At 41.2% G+C, this 22465-nt stretch overlaps 3 protein-coding genes across 9 annotated transcripts in view; all 3 read left to right on the top strand.

The window, feature by feature from the left end:
- The window catches only part of raraa (retinoic acid receptor, alpha a), a 141966-nt gene extending 139452 nt beyond the window's left edge, over positions 1-2514 (top strand). For all 7 annotated transcript variants that reach the window (XM_056365309.1, XM_056365308.1, XM_056365305.1 and 4 more), the window contains one exon: positions 31-2514. In XM_056365309.1, coding sequence (XP_056221284.1) covers positions 31-227 — 197 coding nt within the window. In that variant the 3' untranslated portion in view covers positions 228-2514. The remainder of the gene's footprint in view (positions 1-30) is intronic.
- A 1565-nt stretch (positions 2515-4079) lies between these two features.
- Positions 4080-15264, top strand: mki67 (marker of proliferation Ki-67). The gene is made up of 17 exons (XM_056365264.1): positions 4080-4252; positions 4634-4736; positions 5160-5241; positions 5485-5600; positions 6087-6156; positions 6285-6360; positions 6579-7244; positions 7349-7581; positions 7681-8425; positions 8743-8858; positions 9181-9358; positions 9446-9583; positions 10159-11087; positions 11603-11651; positions 11785-11868; positions 12114-12866; positions 13215-15264. Exons 2-17 carry the CDS (start codon positions 4648-4650, stop codon positions 14981-14983), a joined length of 6093 nt encoding a protein of 2030 aa, XP_056221239.1. The 5' UTR covers positions 4080-4252; positions 4634-4647; the 3' UTR covers positions 14984-15264.
- Positions 15265-15904: 640 nt separating this feature from the next.
- tut1 (terminal uridylyl transferase 1, U6 snRNA-specific) lies at positions 15905-22290 on the top strand. Its single transcript, XM_056365281.1, has 10 exons — positions 15905-16131; positions 16514-16704; positions 16858-17064; positions 17473-17587; positions 17705-17832; positions 18178-18404; positions 18528-18637; positions 19989-20111; positions 20521-20613; positions 20782-22290. The coding sequence occupies exons 1-10, from the start codon at positions 16056-16058 to the stop codon at positions 21915-21917; spliced, it is 2406 nt and encodes an 801-aa protein (XP_056221256.1). The 5' UTR covers positions 15905-16055; the 3' UTR covers positions 21918-22290.
- Positions 22291-22465: the final 175 nt, after the last annotated feature.

The raw sequence follows: 22465 nt of genomic DNA, 5'->3' as shown, positions 1-22465 counted from the left end.
TTCCTTGTCTCTGTCCAACCCCCTCTACAGGAGCTGAGCGTGTCATCACCCTGAAGATGGAGATCCCCGGCTCCATGCCCCCTCTCATCCAGGAGATGCTGGAGAACTCAGAAGGTCTGGAAAGTGGTGCTGCAGGCGGCCGGCCAAGTGGCGCCCCCCCAGGCAGCTGCAGCCCCAGTCTGTCCCCCAGCTCTGCCCAAAGCAGTCCAGCCACACAATCGCCGTAGTAGCGGCCCACTTTTTATTTTTCCTCACAACGCTCTCAGTCTCCTCGCTCGATGTTCTGAAGGGGAGGGGTGGAGGAGGAGGGACCTAGACTCTGACTGCTGAACACTGGAGACTGGCAGAGCCAACCTCCTCCTCTCCTATGACACAAATCCCCACCTCCTGATCTGCTTTCCCTCACTCTGAAGCACTGTCCTGACGTGAGGGGAGGTAAGGCCGGGGCAGGCCGGGACAACAGGATGCCTCCGAGAGACCACACCGTAAACACTGCTGATGACTCCTCCTCCTTCTCCCTCCACTCCCTTCTCCACTGCTGCTCCTCCCCTCTCCACCTTTCTCCAAAAGACTGATGGAAACAAATCTGGATGCAGTGGAGACCAGTTTTGAATGGAACTGAGATTGGGTGGAGCATCGTGGGACAAATATATGGACAAGGACAATGCATACAGACTGACTTGACAAACACCAGACACTTTTTTTGTTGTACTCTGAGGCAGACTGCAAGCTTTGGACCCCCCCTCCTCATAGACTTTGGGTCTTTTCTCTTTTTCCAACTTCAAAAAACAGGATTTCGTACAAAAAGATATATAAATATATATAGAAAAGTTAAGGAACTATTGTGATTGACATGTCCAGAACAGAATGGCAGGTTGAAATGAGGACATGTTTTCTGAGATTAGAAATTGTTGTACTGCTTCACTGTTTGAATCTTTTCATACCCATCAAGAGTATTGAGAGAGATTGTTTCAGTTTTATCACATTTGTACATCCTTCTAGTTAACAAAAAGCAAAAGATATTGAAATTTCTCTCCAGTCCACACATACAAACAAATGTGCACAGAAAACAAGTCGCAATGAATATCACCTACTATTCCAGGTTGGATTTGTTTTCCTTTTTTTTTTTTCTTTTCTTTTCTTTTTTTGCTTCCAAGAAAATGGAAAAAATGATTGTATGAACTCGGTTGTATGATATGGTCACAGGTCCTTTCAAGAAATCAAATTAATGAAGATTCATTATTAAGGTGTATTTTAAGTAGCCTTTGAGTTTGTGTATATAAGCTGTATTCATTTCTTTAAAACTATGAAGAGTTTTAGGCTTCACCTGATTTTTTTTTTTTTTTTTTTTTTTAAGAATACCTTTTATGTGTTTTGTTCATAGGTTTGTGATTCAAGAAAAAACATTTTGAGCACATTTTACTGAAGGAAGTTCTTTCATGTTTTGTGTCTTACTAAATACTGGACAGACCCTTAACCAATCACTGGCTGTTCAGGATGTGGCTTTCACAACCAATTTCAACCGTTGCCCCCTTCACTTTTAAAACATGTTTTTACCTTCAGTAGATAACAAAGTAGCACTCCAGTCGGGGCATAGCTTTTTGGCCATGTAGCAGAAAGAGATGGTGTTTCTGAAAATGGTGAGCTAGACGCCACCTGTAGCCTGCCAGATTCAAGTGAGCTACAGCAGCCCAGCTTCAAAGAGAGTTAAAATGTGAAGAATGGTGTACATACACACTGTATTAAACACAAGTGATTCTCAGTAGTCTCTGAATGGATCAATAATCTGTAGTGGATGGGAAAAGACTAGATTGTCCCTCTACTCTTTCAGTGGTCAGGCAAGTGAAGGTCCCAAATGTGATGTTTGTCAACTAAGTCCTCACAAATCTCCCTGTGGTAGAAACCGATATGTGACTTTTTGCCGGATCCAGAGAAACCTCGCACCCTGTGACTCACTTTACGCCAAAACGCCTTCACCGTTAGCACACGTCATCTTAGACCATCTTTACTGTACACACGCCAATGTCTCAGGAAGGAATCATTTTTTGTGCTTGGCCTGTTCTTTGTATATGTTCTGTGCTGCACCCCTTAACCCTTCAATCACAGATGCACACACACACTTCTGCTACTGAGCCCCTGAATTTTTCTTCAATCACTCACTTTTGTTCAGCCTGGCAGACCAGGACTTGTGCAGAGACACTGATCCCGCAACTTTACGACATAGGATGCCAGTGTGGAGTCTCTCTGAGTCGTTCATGTGTTCTTTTTATTTGTACGGTCAAAGCTGCTTTCATCATTTAGGACTTAACCTGTCCAGAACGGCGCACAACTTTTCCCTCCACAGCTAATCTGGAATAGCAACAGACACACCGTCAGTTTGAGAAGTATGGAATATGTTGCAATTTGTCAAGATTATCAAGCGACTTTGAAAAAAAAACAAAACAAAAAAACAACAAAAAAAGATAAAAAATAAAACCAACATTTAATAATTATTAAATGTGTTTGTGTTGTTCACGTGTGTCCTTCTTTTCATTCTCTGCTACAGGGGTGTCCTTAGTAGGGTTTTATAGGTCATATCCATAGAAAGAAGACAAATCTGATCAGAAGGCCGTCAATAACTTTCCTGGGAACATCAGAACCCATTTTCTCTTGCAAGAGCATAGCATCGAAGAGACTGATACCAACAGTTCCTAGGTCCACAATTCACTGATCATATTTAAATTCAACGTTGAATATTTGCCGTCAGCCACTAGATATATACCAGACCAAGAATCTTCATGACAATGGCCTTAATCAAAATCAACAATTGAAAAACTTTGTACGTTTGTACGTTATGAATAAGAAGTAACACAGTCTTTCTCTTAAAAGTTGAACTCATAAGCAGTTACACGCATGCTCAAGTCGGTGGTCTCAGCTGCAGCCCCTTTGGATTGGTTAGACCAAGTTCATTGTTAGTTAATGTTAGCAAGGTTTGGATATATTGCTGTATAACTGACCTTAAAGAGCGTGTTTGCTAAATTTGAGTCTTCTCTACTTGTGCTGGTGTAACATTATGTTTTAGCAATTGCAATTATCCTGTAATTGGCACTTGTGACGGCAGGGGTCGCTATTTAGCAAATCCTCCACAGACTCACATTAAAAATATGAACACAATGTATTGGAGGAAATGATATAACTATATATGTGTGTGTATATATATATACATACATATATATATATATATATATATATATATGTGTATGTATATATATATATATATATATATATGTGTGTGTGTGTGTATGTATATACACACCTTTGCAATGAAACATTGAAATGTCTTGAGTGAAGAAGGTCTATTATGATTATATACAATAAGAAGGGTACTACAAATAATGGCTACTAAATACTGCCTTATCCTGTGAAACCCATTCAACTGGAGTCTTTTGGAAATCTTACAGAATTTGGAAACAAAATGAGAATTATTCTTACAATTATCATCCATATACATACATATATATATATATACATATATATATATATATATATATATACACATATATATATGTATATGTATATATGTATATATATGGATGATAATTGTAAGAATAATTCTCATTTTGTTTCCAAATTATATATATGTATATATATATATATATATATATATATATATATATATATATATATATATATATACACATATATATCTGGAAGAAGACATTCTAACAGAGCCATATGGCTCTCTGCACGCTACTGCTATTACTACTACTGCTATGCCCCGCCCTCTTACCGAGACTGTGACGTTTCAACCAATCACAATCCTTCGCGCGGAATTTCAAACATTTTCAAATCACCGTCCCTTTACCGAATCGTGATTGTTCCGCCAAATTCGTAAACAAAGTAGTCCCTATTATATGAATGCAAGTTATATTTGATTCAGACAGCTAAATAGTTCTTTACAAACCTTGCAGCACAAGATAATACATACATTGTTTCCCAAAACACAAATTAATACGATTATCTCGCGGGGTTACTGTGTATGTGTAGTTTGGCGGAGTGATACTACAGTTCCTCTGTGGAAGAGGCGAGAGACGACAAGGCACTGCTGTTCAGGGTAGCATACGTTAGCCATTCGTCGACGTACCTCGTAGGGTATGGTATGATATCAGTGGTACATTTAGTATAATATGATATTTTAGTCAAATTCGCCTTCGCCACATCCCGGTCGATGTTTATGGATAGGAAGTTGACATCTCTTTGAACGGACTTACAGGTAATGCTACAAGGCTTATAGTGTATGCTCTTCAATCCGTCGTGCAGCCTTGCCGACAAGTTTTAGCAATTAGCGTCATGTTTCACTGACAGATGTATTTTGTTACAATGTAGAGTTGCTAATGTCACTTAATTCTATTTAATTTCTACGTTGACATGTATATATGATACGATAATAACGTTACTATCGAGGCGGTATTGCACGTGGGATGTCGCATAATTGAGTAGTGTGTTTTAACTTACAGTAACAGCGACCTGCTGATTTGACCTGCCAAAGTAACGTCGAATTACATCAACGTTAGAACATAGAGTTGCCCAAAATATTAGCACGTTGTTAACTGATGTTTAGCTAGTTTTGACACTGGTTTTCTGACGTTCCTAGGTAACGTTACGAAAATGCCATTACATGGCAAAGTAGTCGTGATTAAGAGGAGTGGAGGAGATGGGACTGAGTTTCCTCTTACTGCAACATGCTTATTTGGAAGGTGAGTTCAATTAAATACAAAGAAACTAGTTTATGTTTTCATATTTCAGAAATTGCAGTAGTTTTACATCAATAAATTTCCGTTGAGTACAACAGACGATGCCTGCACTCCTTACGTTGGAGTCAACATTTACTTTGTGTGGCCCCATGTTGGGTTGATAGAAGTGCAGTAAAAACCCTTTTGGTTTGGAGGCGTGCCATCAGGTGCTGACGTCAGAATCTAAAATACACGTCTTTTCCTGGTCTTGCATTAAGTGCAAAAGACTCCATACTGTAAATTCAAACCTCCAGTTCATAATGTCACCTTACTTTCAGACCTTGGAATATTTCATTCACTTCTTATGACCACACATCAGTTACAGGAAAATATGGTGACATTCCCATAACATGTTGCTAAGTGTCTTTTTTTGTTGTGATCTTACAGGAAGCCTGACTGTGATATTCGTATTCAGCTTCCTCAAGTCTCCAAGGAGCACTGCAGAATTGACTTGAATGAAAATAAAGAGGTAAAGCAACATATACTGAACATGACCACAGGATATCTGGTATAATGACCAATTGTGATTGAATAGTCACTCAATGTCTTCATATTTTGATCATTACAATGTTAATTTTGTAGATGTTAAATTATCTTTTTACTTAAATCACTTGTGAATTGACAGCAGGGGATCTTGACCTGGATATAAGTAAAAGACATATTTTGCTTTTCAGACTGTGTTTGAAGTGATTTTTATGTTTGTCTCTTCCAGGTCATTTTGACAAATTTGAGCTCAGTGAATCCAACCCGTGTCAACGGAGAAGCTCTGCAGCAGTCTGAGCGTTTGAAGCATGGAGATGTGATAACAATTATTGACCGTTCTTTCAGGTATGACCTCCTTAGGTTTTTTTGGTGGGGTGGTCAGTGGATATGAAGAAAAATTTTACCATTCTTGTTACTGTTGAGACTTTTGTCTTTCATACAAACTCACAAAATGACTTGTAGTGTAGCATTAGCCGTTTAGTAATATGACTCTCAAATGCATGGATTGTTGGACCGTTGCAAATCTCAACAGCTGTCTCTCGAGGAGTCATGAGAAAACCTTCCTCCCAAGATGCACAGCAAATACAAGTTATACAGTTATGTCTCAAGGTCCCACACACACACACCACGTGTTGTTTCTTCTCTCCACATACTTGCCTATTCTGTTATGTGCACATCAAATGGGGCATTAAATTTAAAATAGACAGAATGTGTTTTAAAAACAGATATACAAGGTGAAATCTAAATTGCACAGCCCCAGTGTCCTGGCGCTAACCATTTTCATGACTTATACAAGCACAACTTACATTCTGTTGCACTTTGTCATTTTAGGTTTGAGTACCCTCCAGCACCCACACCAAAGAAGAGGTCTTCTGCAGGAGGCAAAAGTGAAACCCTCAAAGTAATTTAAGTTTTATTCAGCTTTTATCACTCCAAATTTGCAGCCATCACAGCACCTTGAATTTGCCTATGCTCCTAGTGAATTTTTATTATTTTATAAATGTGTTAATGATGGTGTCTTTTGCCTAGGTTCTTCAAGCTCAGCAAGTAGTAGACATTGTCACTGCTGAAACAGGAGAAAAGAGGAACTCTGAAGTCTTCACAGGTGAGATGGTACTTAGTGGTTATTCTAAATTAGCAATTTGAGAGTGCTATATTTGAACACGATATCTGTGGATTTGTTGTTGAAGCTATTGTTGAATCACTTAAACAAAGAAATTACATGGAAAAATAGTACGCATTCAAGAGTGAACGGCATATATGTTTTTAGGTAATCTGTCCTGTTGATGGGGATTTGGTGCTTAAAATCTTTTCTTTTGAAAGATGGAACTAATGACAACTTCCAGCAATCCCTGGAGAAAACTGTGGAGGTGGAATCCAAGGAGGATAGCAGCCTGCTGCAAAACAAGACCAATTCCCCTTTCAACGATCTGTATCAAATGATCAAAAAGTCTCTGGATGTCAAGACCCCTCGGAAATCTTCTGCCAGTCTGCTTCAAACACCTGCCTCAAGGTTTTGCACTCCAAAACCTGGTTCCGTCCAAAAAAATGATGGGAAACCTGTCATTTCCACAGAAGACATGATCATTCCTAAGAAGGATGATGCTAAAGTCTTTCCTGGAGCTGATGAAATCAAGGGGGAAGTTGTAAGTATTAGTAATGGGACCCCAAAGTCTGTTAAGAAGCAGAGGAAGTCCTTCCAGGTTCCTTCTGAGATGGCAGAACCTGCAGCACCTGAACATCCAGCCACGTCTGAAGCCACTTTACCTCAGAAGAGAAACCGTGTCAGCCCCCAGAGGTATACTGCATCTGAGGTTATTGATCAAGTCTCTGCTCAAACATCAAAGTCACCATTGAGAAGACGGAGCAAGGAGGCCACACCAGTCAAAGCCTCCGTGACAAAGGAACAAGAAGAGCCAGCAATGCCATCTCCCAAGACAAAGCAGCTACAAAAGGCATCACCAAGGAACTCGGGCAAAACTGAAAAAGGTAATAAACACTGTTTATCATTTTAATCAAATTACTGTAATTATTGAAGCATTGTTTGTTTAAGATATGTTTGGTAGATTGATCAGTGACAATTTATTTTTTAGTGAAAGACTTGCCAAAAAAACGCAAAAGTGGAGAACTTGCAGCCGACTTGCCCACATCACGAATGAAGAAGAAACGTGTTTCCTTTGGAGGTGCCCTGAGCCCAGAGTTATTTGACAAACGACTGCCTCCTGACTCTCCATTACGCAAGGGGGCCACTCCGCGAAGAAGCTTGTGTCTGTCTCAACCCAAACTGTCCCTCCTTAGAAGAGCATCAGTCATTGGCTTCCTAAAGGTAAGACTAACAAAGATGATGACTAGAGTATCAGGACATCAACAATATTATTGCTCTAACCCATATAATTTTATTTAAAATGTATCTTGTTTTACATAGGAGTTTGAAGATAGCCCAAATGTGCAAAGAAGTCCTGCAAAAAAGAGGACTCCATCACCTAAAAAGTCACCAAGTGCCAAGAATGCTTCTCCTAAGACCCCAACGCCTGGAAAGAAATCACCGAAATCTAAGTCCCCGTCTCCCAAGGCAGCATCACCTGGAAAGAAATCACCAAAATCCAGGTCCCCGTCTCCGAAGGCGGCATCTCCTGGAAAGAAAACACCAAAATCCAAGTCCTCGTCTCCAAAGGCAGCATCTCCTGGAACAAAGTCACCAAAGTCCAGAACCCCGTCTCCTAAGACAGCATCTGCTGAAAAGAAGTCACCAAAATCCAAGACGCCGTCTCCTACAACGGGAAGGTCTCTCGCTAAATCTCAATTGAAGTCTTCAACCCCAGGTCAGGTTTCTTACAAAGAAACTCCCAGTGGCAAGAAGAGGTCAGCCCTGGCAGTGTCAAGTCCTTCCCCTAAGGAAATTGCTCCCATTGTTTGTGCAACACCAGCCAAAACCCCCTGTAACTCAGGGGTCTGTACCTCCACAGGGCGCTTCTCTGTGTCACGCATCAGCACTCCATCTCCAGTTGCAGAAGATGTTGTTACTAACAAGATGCCTTTAGTCACCGTTACCCCTAAAATACCTCTGAGGAGAAAGAGCATGAAGAGCACCTCACGCAAGACTCCAAGTATATCCAGGAGTGCTGTAAAAGTGATGCGCAGAAGTGGCATTTCACGTGCATCTATCAAAGGTATGTTAGATCCTGAAATTTATAATGTAGCTTTTACACTAGAAATCTTGTCTTTGTTTTTAACATTTTATCAACAATAGAAACCTTTATCAATTTCAAATGATGTCAACTGTCAATGTTGTCATTTGTGTATGTCTCTGTGTGAAGAGCAATTCATTGACTTGAAAGCCACTCAACTATTACATTTACCATTCAAGTTTTATCATACGGGTTGGCTTATTTAATCATCAGGGCTGTTTTTTAAACCGCAAACTGATAATCCCGTTGGACTGTTGAAGAAAAAGGAGTTTTCAGGGGTTTTTTCTTTCTCCTTTCAGTCAGAGATACCTGGGTGGATGTCGTGAAATTTGGTCAAACTAAGGCTCAAGTGGCTGCTCCAGCTAAAATAATCGTCCCCAAAAAGACTGCGAAGAAGACTGTGTCCAAACCACAGGTAACGTAAGATACTGTAACAATATATATTTACATAATCACGTTTTCTAGCTTTGCAACTACCAGAACTTGTTAGACTTATTATAAAAAAAGGACTTCTACTATATTTGTTTTTTTTGCTGAGTGTGACCTTATTAACTACACTGTTTAGAAAAAATAATTTTGTTTATTAATACAGGACGTTTTTAACTAAGTTAAATGTGTGTTAACTTTCCTTAAGTGTTTGCTCATACTGCATGTCAGTTATGGGTTTATATCTTGCTGTGATGTTTGCAAGGTTACCATTGAAAACTGCAATGACCATATCTTTCACCATCTCTTAGACCCCTGCACGAAAACTGAAGGGCTATGTCAGCACTGGACATGCAAATTCACCTGTTACCATTGTTGTGGGCAGAGCTCACAAACAAAAGGTTGTACATCCAACTGGTGCTGCACCAAGAGTGGTCACCAATACTGCTCTCTTCAAGAAGAACATGAAAATGGATGAAGACTTGAGTGGTATTAACACTTTTCTGTCCTAACAAATGGAAACCTTTGGGCTTTGTTCTTTACTACGCTTGCTAATGTTGTAACTTGTGTTTTCAGGCATTTCTGAAATGTTTAAAACCCCTGTAAATGAAAGGAGGAGGAAATCTGTCATCAAAGACAACAGTGCCACCGAGACGCCAGTGGGAGTTCTGTCTGTGGTAGAACCATCAGTTTTAAACACACCAGAGGAGCCAGGTAAAGTGTGCGAGGATATTGTTGCCTTATGTGAAGCAGACTTTAACCAAATGTTAAAGGTGTCTGTCCACAATTACATTCATGTGCATTATTATTAGCTACAGAAACAAACAGGTTTACTGGTCTCCCTAAAGAGTAGTGCCTTGTAATTTAGGTGAGACTGAAGAGGACATCTATTCTGATTTTTATTACTTATGATTAAAGAAATGCACTATTTAGTAAAAGGTTCTTGATTTCTGATGAGTTCTCCTGTAATGATTATAAGAAGTTTTTGAGCTGTGTTTCAGGAAGAGAAGCTTTTGCATGGCTAATTTTATTTTAGACCATGGGACAAAGTTTTTTGTTTTTTTGGTAAAGTAATTTAAGAGGTTAATCTCCATGTTCAACAGACATGTAACCACTGCATTGCTATTTTGTGTGTTTTGTAAATCCATGTGGGCCCTGAACTTGTATGCGCATTAGACAATAACTCATTTCGTTATTCTGTATAATCACTAAGACTAACAGGGGTGTTACATTAGACCAGTTTGGTTTTTACCACAGCATGAACTAATGAAATGTGGTGTGTTTCACAGGCGAAATGATGGTGTCTCCACTGAGTGTGGCATCTACAGTGAAAGGCGAAATGTACAACAGTGAAGCAGTACAACGCCTCCTTAATGGAGATCAAGACTCTAGCTTCATCAGCGAGATCCCAGCCTTGGAGATACACTCTGAATCTACTGAACAGCAGTGCACAGATGTGTGGACAACCCATGTAACAACTCCCAAACAGAAGCCAGAACAACCGGAGAGTCTCACTGGAGTGAAGAGGATCATGAAGACACCACGGCAGAAGGCTGAGCCACTTGAGGATCTGAGAGGGAAGATTTTGAAAACTCCTAAGCAGAAAGTGGAACAACAGGAATGCCTCACTGGAGTTAAGAGAATCATGAAGACTCCAAGACAGAAGGCTGAACCTGTAGAAGACATCAGAGGAAAGCTTCTGGCGACTCCCAAACAGAAGCCTGAACAACAAGAGTGCCTCACTGGAGTGAAGAGAATTTTTAAGACCCCACAACAGGAGCCTGAACCTCTTGAAGACCTTCAAGGAAAATGTCCGCAGACTCCCAGAGCTCTAGAGGCTGGTGATGTGAGTCTGGATGGTATCGAGGAACTTCAGAAGATACCAGCACACATGCAAGAATCTGAAGACCTATCTGAAATGACAGACATGAAGACTCCAAATGTGAAGAGCTCCCCATTGGTGTGTCTCACAGATGTCAAGAGAATAATGAAGACGCCCAAAGAAAAAAGTGCTCCAGTCGAAGATATGGTTGGTGTGAAGAGGCTCATGAAAACTCCCAGAGAGAAAGCTGAACCTGTTGAAGAGAACTTTGGCATCAAAGCACTCATGAAGTCACCCAGGCTGAGGGGTAATGCTCCAGTGGAAGACTTTGAGGGACTCCAAGAGCTCATGGAGGAGGTACTGACTGATTCTCCCAGACCACTGAAAACAGATGAGGTAATGATGGAGACACTTATATCAACCTTTTTGTTATTTTATTGGAAGGATTTGCCTGAATGAAGTATTTAAGAGAAAGAAACTTACAGCAGTTGGCAGATAGTGTGATCACCAATATGAACAGTTGGGATTCATGTATGAAAAGGCAGACCAAATCAATGACTGAATCTAGTAAAAAGCTTTTTATTGGGATAGTTGATGAGTGAGACTTTTATGTTACAGGAAGTCATTTGATTGAATAATGGAAACAAAGATTTTGGGCTTTCATGAGAGTCCAGTAAACACACTGCTGAGCAAATTGTCTTTGCAATTTATCATTTCATTGATGTAATATGTGTCTAAACATTTAGGCTCGTTTCATTTTTCATCATTTAATTCATTTTTGTGGGAGCTAAAATGAACAATTAATGTAGCCTCAATTTCACTAATCCCAGCCTGGTGTTGTCTTGCATTGTTTGCTTGCTTTATTTCACAGTGAGGGCCAATTGTCTAAAATGTTTGTTTATTTTTTACAGGTTGAAGATCATCCAGCACCTCCGGATCGCTGTGTGGACATAGCAAAAGGTCAGTTGGTTGAGTGTAATAAGAATAATGTTAGATAAGCAATAAATTATATTAGAGTGGTTATATAAGCTGCAATACACTGATCAGCTGATTATATTTTTTTCTTTTCTTTTCCTCTGTTCCTTTTATATAGAACTAGACTTTGCCTGTGGGGAGCCACAAGATGATACGGCGTCTGATGTGATCGACAATGTTCCCCAAGTTGATATGGCAAAAGGTAACTTTGCTAATATTTCTCCCTTTTTTAATTGGTTTGTTATGTTAAAATTACTTATGAGATAATGTCATACAGAAACTGAAAACATGGATTTTGTGAATTGTGTTTTCTGGAGCTGAGTAATGGAAGTCCAAAACGGTTCTGTGTAAAAGAACTACCACATGAATTAAATGTCACACATGAACACAAAATATACTATACAAGTATTTCAGACGCTTTTCCCCCCTTTTTGTGTCTTATTTTAGAAACGGATGCAAATGAAGCTCTCGTTCATAACCACATTGAGGAGGTGCCAAGTGGACATGATAATAATGAATCATCAGATGCCATGGAAACTATCTCTCAGGCAGCTGTAGATGAGAGCCTACCTGTGGAACAACCCAAAGTGGATGCAGTAGATGAGACTTTATCTGAAGAACAACAACCAGAAGTGGAGACTGCTACTGGCAAAGTCACAGAGTTGGAGATGAATGCTGCAACTCCAGACCATGAGAAGAAATCTGTTCGAGGCCGAAGAGCAAAAACAGTGAAACCTGAGGCAGCTGAGGATAAACAAGAGGCACCGGAGCATTCTGAAGATCCTGTTGCCCCAGCTCCAGTCAGAGGAAGAAGAGGGAAGAAAACTGAAGCCCCAGCTCCATCCACTGTGAGACAAACGACAAGAAACAGAGGCAAGGATGTTAAGCTCACATTAGAAGAAAGTGCCCCTCAGTCTTCTGAAGTTGCCCTTAAGCCTAAAAGAGGAAGAAATGCCAAAAAAGCTTCCGAAGATCAAGTTGAAATGGTAAAAGAAGTTGCCTGTGAAACAGAAATGGTGCCAGAAGTTGAGAGCGATAACATCCCTCCACTTGATGTCGACCACAAAGCAAATGACAGTGCAGCACCCCAGGAGAAGGCTGTTTCCAAGCCCAAGAGAACAAGAAAAGCTAAACAAGAATCTGAACAGTCGGTCTCAGATGTGCCTTGTGACGATGTTCCCCAAGCAGACGTGGCAAAAGGTATGTCATCTTTCTTGTTTGTTTTCTGCTTTCCTATTTCTGACCCCATACATGTGTAAAAGTGAAAGAAATTGATCAATTTTCCATTCCTTGTTAACAATTGTATGTCTCATTTTACCAAAGCAAGACATGGCGTTTGAGTTGGCTATAAACACAAGTGTTGATTAAAGCAGCTGCTCTGTGCTTTAACGACATTTTTCTGTGTATCAGCTTTGCCATAGATTTTCACTGGAAAAAACAATTCTGACTGATGTACTGTATTTGTTATTATTGCAGTTGTTATTTGATAGTTAAATGCAGAAACACTCAAAAATAACATTCCTCCAATGTTTTCTCCCATGATTTTAGATACAAATGAAGTCTGCAGTGACCAGCAGGAGGTGGTGCCCAGTGAAAATAATGAAACTAAATCCATTGCCATGGAGACTGTTTCCCAGGCACCTGTAACTGAGAGTCTACCTGCATTGGTCACAGACACAGATGCATCTGTCGTTCAGAAGAAATCTGTTAGAGGCCGAAGGGCAAAAATGGCGGAAGCTAAAACAGCTGAAGATAAACAGGAAGCAGCAATCGATTCTGAAGATCCTGTTGTCCCTGCTCCAGTCAGAGGAAGAAGAGGGAAGAAAACTGAAGCTACTGCACCACCTGCTGTTAGGCAAACAACAAGAACCAGAAACACAAAGTCTAAAGAAAGCACCAGTGATACTAATCCTGAAACGCAACCAATGACTGAGATTTCTACTGAAGCTGTGAGTGACCAAACCAGCCAAGAAGAAAATGTTTCTGCGTCCCCTGTAGAGGAAGCTGACCTGAAGCCCGTTCGAGGGAGAAAATCTAAACAAACACCTGTTGAGCCACCTCAACCAGAGCCAGAGAAAAGTGAAGTCGTGAGTGAGGAGCAGCTTATGGCAGATCCTCAACTGCCTGTCCCCACTGTGGGAAAACCCAGAAGAGGGAGAAAGACAAAAACTGATGTTGAACAAAATGAGGTTGCAGAAGACACAGTTGTCACTGAGGAGACCAAGCAGCAGTCTCAGCCTCCAGTCAGGGCGAAGAGGGGAAGAAATGCTAAACAGGAAGCAGAAAAGCAAGAGAATGATGGCAAGGCTACCTCAGCTGAGACTCTTAAATCCCAGGAGCCGGTTAAAAAATCAAGGAGAACAAGAAAGGCTGAGCAAGACAACGTAGAACCAAGAGAAGATGAAATCCAAACTGCTGAAATGGTTGTCCCCAAGGAGGCTGAAGCTGCACCTGTTGATGAACCACTGAAGATGAGTGAACAGGTTAGTGTGGCTGCAAAACCCAGGAGAGGAGGGCGAAAAGCACAAAAAGACACTGAGAGTGAAATCCCTGTTGAGTCCACTGAGGTCCCTGCTGTCAGCTCCACAGACAAACCCAAACGGGTTAGGAGAGGAAAACAAGTCACTGAAGATGTTGACGCCACCATCGAAGTACCAGAGGGAAAACCTGACCGTGAGGTGGAGGCTGAAGAGAAGAAAACCACTGAACCAGATGTTCCAGTCATTAAACCTAGCAGAGCGAGGGGGGTGAAAACTGTGAAAAATGATGTTTCAAATGCCATTCCAGCCAAGAGAGCACGTCGGGGTGCTGCTCTTCCCCTTGAGGAGACCAATCCAGAGTCCACGGTCCAGGTTTCAGAGTCTGTTCCAACCTCAGTAGAGCCACCTAAAAGGGGACGACGGGCAGCAGCAAAGCCCACAACAGATGAATCCGCTTTGAGTTGTGACCAGGCAAATCCCTCTGAAGATTTAAGCAATGCTGTTGTGGAAGACACAAAAAAGTCCAAAAGATCTGTCAAGTGGAAAGCAGAACCAGAAGTCTTTCAGATTCCAAAAGAAACACCTGTAAAAGCTGTTCGAGGCAGGAGGTCAAAACTTGGAGACCAAGTTGAACCTGAAAGCAAAAATGTGTCAAAGGCTGCGAGCAAAACTGAAGAGAAGGATCTCTCAGATGAAGTTGTTGAAGCTCAGCCCATCAAGAGAGCCAGGCGAGGGGCAAAGGTCACTGATGACACAGAGTCCTCAAGCAAAGTAAAGAAAGGTGCTGAAGCTGAGACACAGCCAAAACCCAGAAGAGGAAGAACAGCAAAGAAATAAGAGCATTTGTATACTGTATATTCTTAATCACATCTATTTTTTCCTTCAAACCCTTTGTAATTGTCATGTTTTAGATTGTAAGGCATTTTAGAAAGTAGTTTTATAGACGAAAAATGAAGCACTGCTTGTTGTTTGTTTTCCATGGCTGCAGGGAATCTGGTTTTAACCATTTGTTTTGTGACAAGTTGTATGTTATTCATTACTGATCTGATTTTTTATTCTTCCAAATATTTTCATGGTGGGGGAAAAAAGTGGTTATTAAATTTTTTTGTACAATGGAAAAAAAATTGGTCTGAATTTGTCAGTCTTTTTCTGTTATTCAGTGCATTTGCATGTGGTGTTAAAATAACTGGGATGATTAATCAAACATGGCTTGAAAGGCATCAAAAATATATCGGCACCTCGAGCTTATATGTAGCCTATTGTAGGTGCAGGTAGTGTTCTCTGGTGACTGCTCGATCATTTTCAATTTTCTGTCAGTTACATAAGGTGAGACCATCAGTGTCATTACATTTGCTCTAGTGCTACTTAGTGTTGGTGTAGGTCTGATTTTATAAGAGGCAAAAAATAACTTTTTTTGTTCTTAGTACATTTATACATTTTATACGTGGGGGCATGCAAAAGGGTGAGGCAGACATGAAAGTGTAAATTGAAAAATAAATAACGGGGTTCAAAAGAAAACGCAACTAGTCAAAAATTGAGCCAAGAGGAATACAGAAACATATTGTAATGGGAAACGGACTTAGAGTGGGACCTGCGCATATGAAGTTTATTATTAAGTATATTATTTATTTATGTTTGAGTCTCCATCATTCAGTATTGCAAAATGTTTACTACAGTGTATTGTTTAGCACGAAACATTTTAATCCATTAAAAAATAGATCAACGGGAACTCTGATAAAACAGTAAAGCAACCCGGACAGGTTTTGTGGACGGACTGGAAACAAACGAAGAATCGACGCTGGAGGGAGATTTGAGAGGCGCATGGACGATGTTCGGCCTTAAACTTCGCTGAGGACTTTGCTTGTTGATTTATTTCCTGTGTTGTCGTTATATTTTATTTCTCTCCATCATGGAAACAGACAGTGACATAAAAACGACACCGAGGGGGTTTCACTGCACCCTGTGCAATGTCGGTTTACCCAACAGTAAGTGATCTTAAGCTAACTTAGCCAAATGCGAGTCAGTTGAAGTAACTTTTGATGCAACTTTTTTCCAGGCAGGCGGTCAAAAACCCAACTTAAAAATACGACGTTCCCGCCACATCAAAAACTTACGTTATCTTCCTCGTTTGTCCTTGAACGCTACAGTATGACGTTAATGCCATGCGTTGTTAGAGCGATTAGCTAATGTTATAGTAGAAGAAGAGTTTTAATGTATTTTATAAACTTGCCAACTATACTAAATGTTCACACCAGCTGGTGTAATCGCATGTATTCGCGGTACTATATATTTTAATCTTTTAAACTATGGTGTGTCTTGAGGGTTTTTTTTCTCATTCAGCATTGCTCATATTATCATTTCCAACAGTGCCAAGTCTGGAGCAGCATGTCAAAGGGCGGAAACACAAGACGTTGAGCACCGTGCGGGCTACCAGGAAGACCCAGGAGGAGCATAGTGTGTTTGTTAGTGGCATCAAACCTGTCATCTCTCAGACTGACATAACAGAGTACTTCCAGCAGTTTGGGCCAGTCTCAGATGTTATCATGGATAAAGACAAGGTCAGACAGCTGTTCACTATCAGATACAGCTTATTTTAAATGATGTCCATAGCCTCAGTCTTTACAGATTGTGTACATGTCAAGAGCACTGATGGTCAGTTTCTTCTTCTTCTTCTTCTCTTCTGACTGTGATGTGTCACTGTGCGCTCACAGGGTGTGTACGCCATCGTGCAGTTCAGTGAGACTGAGAGTATACAGGCGACGCTGTCCTGTGTTGAGCATCAGATGAAGGGCCTGAAGCTGCGTGTCAAACCCCGAGAAAAGAAGGACTTCAAATTGATTCCCAAGAAAAAGAGTGACTTCCAGAACCTCCAACAAGCTCTTGACCGTCTCAAACCTGAGCTGTGTGAGCTGACATCTGTAAGTACCCTGTTATCAGATATAAAGTGTGGCTTATGCCAGTGAAAATGTGGGTCTGTAAGAATAGTGAATACACTTGGTTGAAAGGAGCATTGTAGACTTTAGAGGATGCTAGGAGCCTTTTAGATTCAATGTAGTTCCACACTACAGTATATCATGTAGTAACCATTAATTGTGTAGTTTCACATAAAATAAATATGCAGTTTATACCATATTAACTATAATTTATGCCCTGCATACTAAACACAGAAAAATATTAATCAAACACAGTTAGTTTATTGTGTATTTGGACTCTGTTTAGTCTGTTTTAGTCAATGAGAATATACCAGCTCATTATAACACGTATGTATGTTATCAAGACGGCTTGTTTAAGTAAGCTCTGTGGTGTTGTCCTTTGTTCCTCTCCAGGTGGAGGCACAGATGCAGCACATTGTTGAGCGTTTCCAACTGGGAGAAAACGAAAAGAATTCACGAGGCTTGCTGGTTCAACTCCTGCAAGAGGTTTTCATAGAGTTCTTTCCAGGTGACCTTTTTAAACAAAGACTCCGTTTCTGAAATCTTCGTTCATAATGATAATCGTGCAAAAGATTGTCATAGATTGGTTGTCTAACTTTTTATGTTATGTTTGGATGTTTTGCAGACAGCCAGATTCTGCCGTTTGGTTCATCTGTCAACAATTTTGGCATCCACTCCTGTGACTTAGACCTCTTCCTGGACCTGGACAATACCAAAGTGTTCCAGGCCCGTGCCAAGTCCACCACAGAACAGGTCTGAATTATTATTTTTGATAGTATAGTGGAGAGAGACAGGAAACAGGGAGGCAGAGAGGGGGAATGACATGCAGCGAAAGGCCGTCCGATGCGGGATTCGAACCGGGGCCAACTGCAGCGAGGACTGTAGCCTCAACACATGGGGCGCCTGCTTAGACCACTACGCTACACGACGCCCCAATTATTATTTTTTTTAATATAAATACATTTTTTTGTACCTCAGTTTTGTCACCAAAAATAAAGTTTGAACCCAGACAATATAACTAAAATATTAGATAATCTAACTCAACAGGAACCTTCTGTGCATTGAATTATCCTTCTTTATCTCTACCATCTTTTTCAGGCAGGAGAGGGCATGTCGGATGATGGCCGCTCTGAGGACTCCATCCTGTCTGATATTGACTTGTCCACAGCCTCTCCGGCAGAGATCCTGGACCTTGTGGCAGCGATCCTGAAGCGCTGTGTCCCCAGTGTGCACAAAGTCAATGTAGTCAGCAGCGCTCGTCTCCCAGTGGTCAAGTTCGATCACCGTGAGCTTAACCTGCAGGGGGACATCACCGTTAACAACAGGTCAGTTGATTATTCCTCAATGCCGTTTACTACTGACAGACCTCAGAGGTGATGAGAAATGTTTTATCTTGTACACTAAGCAGTTAATGTATGGTTTTCCTTTTTTTCTGTGTCCCGTACTAGACTAGCAGTCAGGAACACCCGCTTCCTCCAGCTGTGTTCAGGGATGGAGGACAGGCTGAGACCTTTGGTGTACACCATCCGCTACTGGGCTAAGCAGAAACAACTGGCTGGTAAAATAAAAACACTTGCACCGTAGTGCTTACAACATCAATTAATGAGCATTCTGAACGTAATAAAAACAGATATAATTTTTTAAACTAAAAATTAGTGTCTTTAGGTAGTTATTTCAGTTTTTGGTCAACAGATGTCACTAGAACTTCACTTTCCCATGTGATCATGTTGGGATCTGCTTGGACACACTGATCTGCTATGCCTTTAGAGCCTTGTTACGGAAGCTGTGGTAAGATAAAGGCAGCACGAGCACAGCCGCTGTGTTGTAATGGTACAGGCAGATCCTCCTGATATAAAATCAAATCTCAGTGAGAGGGATGTTCACTGAAGAACACACTCATTACCTTTTACTCCTGGGGCGTATATCGAGATCTCAACAGATGTGACTGTATGTGAATAACCAGCTTAGTTATTCACTCAGCATTGGCATTTCCCTTCAGCATGAGAACCAAACTCAAGCTGCAAAAGCCCCCAACAGATGTTACTGCTTTCATCTCAGGATGGGTATCGTTAAGATTTTAATGGTACTATTACTTTTTACACATCAGTCCGGTACTTTAATGGTACTTTTTTTGGTACTTTTTTGTTATTTTGTAAGAGAAAAAAACAAATTAAGAAGAGAATTAACATTGCTGTATTTTCTCACCATGTACTCAATTTACATTCTTGAGTAACAAACCTCAACAGCATTGTTTTGAACAAGTCACTGCTATAGACTGATTTTGAAATGATGAAAATGTAAAACAAATGTAATACACAGTGATTTAGGACAGGACTTTTACATGGTATTTATATAGTGCAGTACCAAATCACTAAATGTGCACCTGCTGAGTGATTTAAAATGGATGAAGTATGTGCCAGGCGATCGAACACTTTACATTTCTCCGTCTGTAAGGACTTAACTACACCTAATTCTCTCAGCTATTGTCACTAATAACTGCAGTGTGTGTGTGTGTGCTGCACGGTGCTTCAGTGTGTGAGACAGAGCTGTCCCTGCCGCTCACAAATAAAGAGCCTTGGAGAGAGAAGCCTTTCTTCCGCATTGTGAGTAGTGAAAATGCAGAAACGGAGTTGGTGAGATAAAATGTGTGAGAGAACTTTTATGTAGCAATAACAAATAGGAAATCTCTTTTCTTAATTTCTCCAACACTGAGAGCAGAACCAGTAACGTCAGATCCTATTGATACTATGGTCTTAAAAAATGTAGGGCCCAGGGCCCGTTTAATACCTGGTTTCAGTACCAATCCCTACTTTCATCTGTTGATTACATCCTGTGGATATACACATTCATGGCCTTGCTGTAATTATGGTATCCTCCTGTTACACACACATTCTGCTTGTTGCGTGTAGGTAATCCCAGTGGTGCGGGTTCCCTTCTCAACAACTACGCTCTGACATTGCTGATCATCTTCTACCTGCAAAACTGTGAGCCTCCTGTCCTCCTCACAGTGGACCAACTCAAAGACATGGCCTGTAAGTGCTGCATTGCTCTGATAATCACCACGGTCTGTTCCCTGTTGCTCTGCATTACTGTACAATTTAACTTCCCTGATAGTTTTGCTAAGCGGTCTCAATCAACAAAAAGGGGGTTACCTTGCTGTTGAATTGTTTTACTGTGAGAATAGATGCAAGCAAAAAGGGTAATTTAGGCTGCAGAGAGTTTTAATTGGATGCACATTATGTCTGCATGTATCAGGTCTGCCATCCAAATATTCAATTGTTTAACAGAAGGGTTTATTTAGGACAAGTTCAAATTACTTGTGTAGTATAGATAAGTCAGAGAGTCCTGAACAATAAAACTGTTTTAGCAAGTTAATTGGTCTGTTTTGCTGGCATGTCAATCAGATGCTTTCTTTACTTCTCTTTGTTAACATCCTTGCAGGCGAAGAGGAAGAGTGTGTGATTGAGGGCTGGGACTGCACCTTCCCCAGTCAGCCCATTGCTGTGCCCCCCAGCAAGAACACACAGGACCTCTGTAAGTGAGAGTAATGTTAAAAAGGAAAAGTGTGTGATTTGTTTTTCAGAGATTTCCTGTGACATATGTGACTTAGCTTCTTCATAAATTTCTAACTCTTGAATGAACTGCCAACATCACCAGTACATAAGGACACTCTTTCTGTGCATCTGTGTTTTCTCTGTCTAGGCACCCTGCTATCTGGCTTCTTCTCCTTCTATGCTAAATTTGATTTCGCCAGTAGTGTCATATCTGTCCGGGAGGGACGTGCACTCCCAATCACTGATTTCCTCAGCAAGAATAAAGAGGAGGAAGCCATGCAAGAGGAACAACCCACCAAGACCCCTCACCACAGTCCCAAACTGGGCCCCCTGAATCTCTTGGACCCCTTTGAACTCTCCCACAATGTAGCTGGAAACCTGAATGAACGCTCACACCGCTGCTTCCAAAGGGAGTGCCAGGAGGCTGAGAAGTATTGCCGCAGCCTACAGTACCAGCGCAAATCCACCAAGGGGAAGTCATGGGGGCTGGTGCGCTTATTCACCCCCCATGGAGATGTCCCACATACCAAAACAGAGCAACTGACCATCAGCATCCCCTTCAAATCAGCATCGCTCCCTGAAGGGCTGCGTAATCAGCTGCACATGGCGGGAGACGGTTTCCGGCTGGTGTGGTTTCAGAAGGTTTGTTCGGCTGTAGAGGGAGTGCTCAAAAGGGTTCTCCGGTGTCGCCTCACTCTCTCCACAGATGCCGTCTTTGGTGAGGGTTCAGCTGTCCATACTGCAGAGGAAATGGAAACCAACTCAGCTTCCCTCAACACATCACTGAATGACAGCTGTGACAGTGTTGAATCCCAAAATGAAGCCAGCTCTCTGGGTACTGTCGCAGTTGGTGCCAAGAGGCGGCTGTCTTCTGGCAGCGATGCTTCTGTGTCTCCTCAAAGCAAAAAGCAAAGACTGGCGAGAAGGGGGAAGTCTGATTTCCCTCAGTGGATCTGTGTGCAAAAGCACATAGTGTGGGCTGGCAGGAGGAAAGTGAGAAGGGAGCTGATCAAAGATACGGACTCGAGGCCAGAGGGCAGCTGTATGGAGATGGAGTCCCAGGTCACAGCTCACATCATTGAGAAAGAGCCAGAGCTCAAGGAGCCCCTGGAGTTCAAGGTTCAGCCCCAGATGGTGGGTGGGACTGAAAGCACAAGGGCAGTGCTCAAGTTGGAGCCAACCAGCGACAAGACGGGAGTTTTTCAGGACTTTTTTCATTTCCTGGAAGCCTTCTTACCTAAGATGGTAGAGACACTGTTAGAGAGAGAAACAGGAAGCGCTTAAAACGGGGCCATTTCCCAAATGTTGCAGTTAAATCTAAGAATTTGGGGTTTTCAGTAAAAGATGCGATTACTGCCACTTGAATGAACCTTTGAGAGTTGGACATGAAAGAGCATTACTTTCATGACTTTATATATACCAGCCACCCATTATAATACTGTGTATATGGACTTTTTGTTTATGTTTTCATGTGTACTGTATATTTTATACTTGTGACTTTGTTTCAGAAGCTTACATTTATGTTTGACATGTGGCTTGGTTTTAGTACTTTTCTGTTTAAAACTAGTGCTCTTAAATCATGAAGCTGTGAAGGGAAACTTCAGTGGCATGGCGTCTGTTGTCTTCAAATGAAATAAAAAAAAAAAAAAAAAAAAAAGCTTTGTCAAACACTGCCTCATTCTATAAACAGTAGCTGCGATTAGTCAGGACCGTATGTACATTTATTCTGCATCTGTTCTGTCATATTTTCTTTATAAAGCGCAGTGTCAGGGATGGTTTAAATGCTTTGGTTCAGCTTGTGTCGTGTCCTGCCAGAAAGGGGCCGTGGTGTG

This window comes from Seriola aureovittata, chromosome 21 (genome assembly GCF_021018895.1).
Source record: "Seriola aureovittata isolate HTS-2021-v1 ecotype China chromosome 21, ASM2101889v1, whole genome shotgun sequence".
Classification (NCBI taxonomy): Eukaryota; Metazoa; Chordata; class Actinopteri; order Carangiformes; family Carangidae; genus Seriola; species Seriola aureovittata.
Note: the sequence above shows the minus strand (reverse complement) of the source record. Positions and strands in the feature narration are given on the sequence as shown.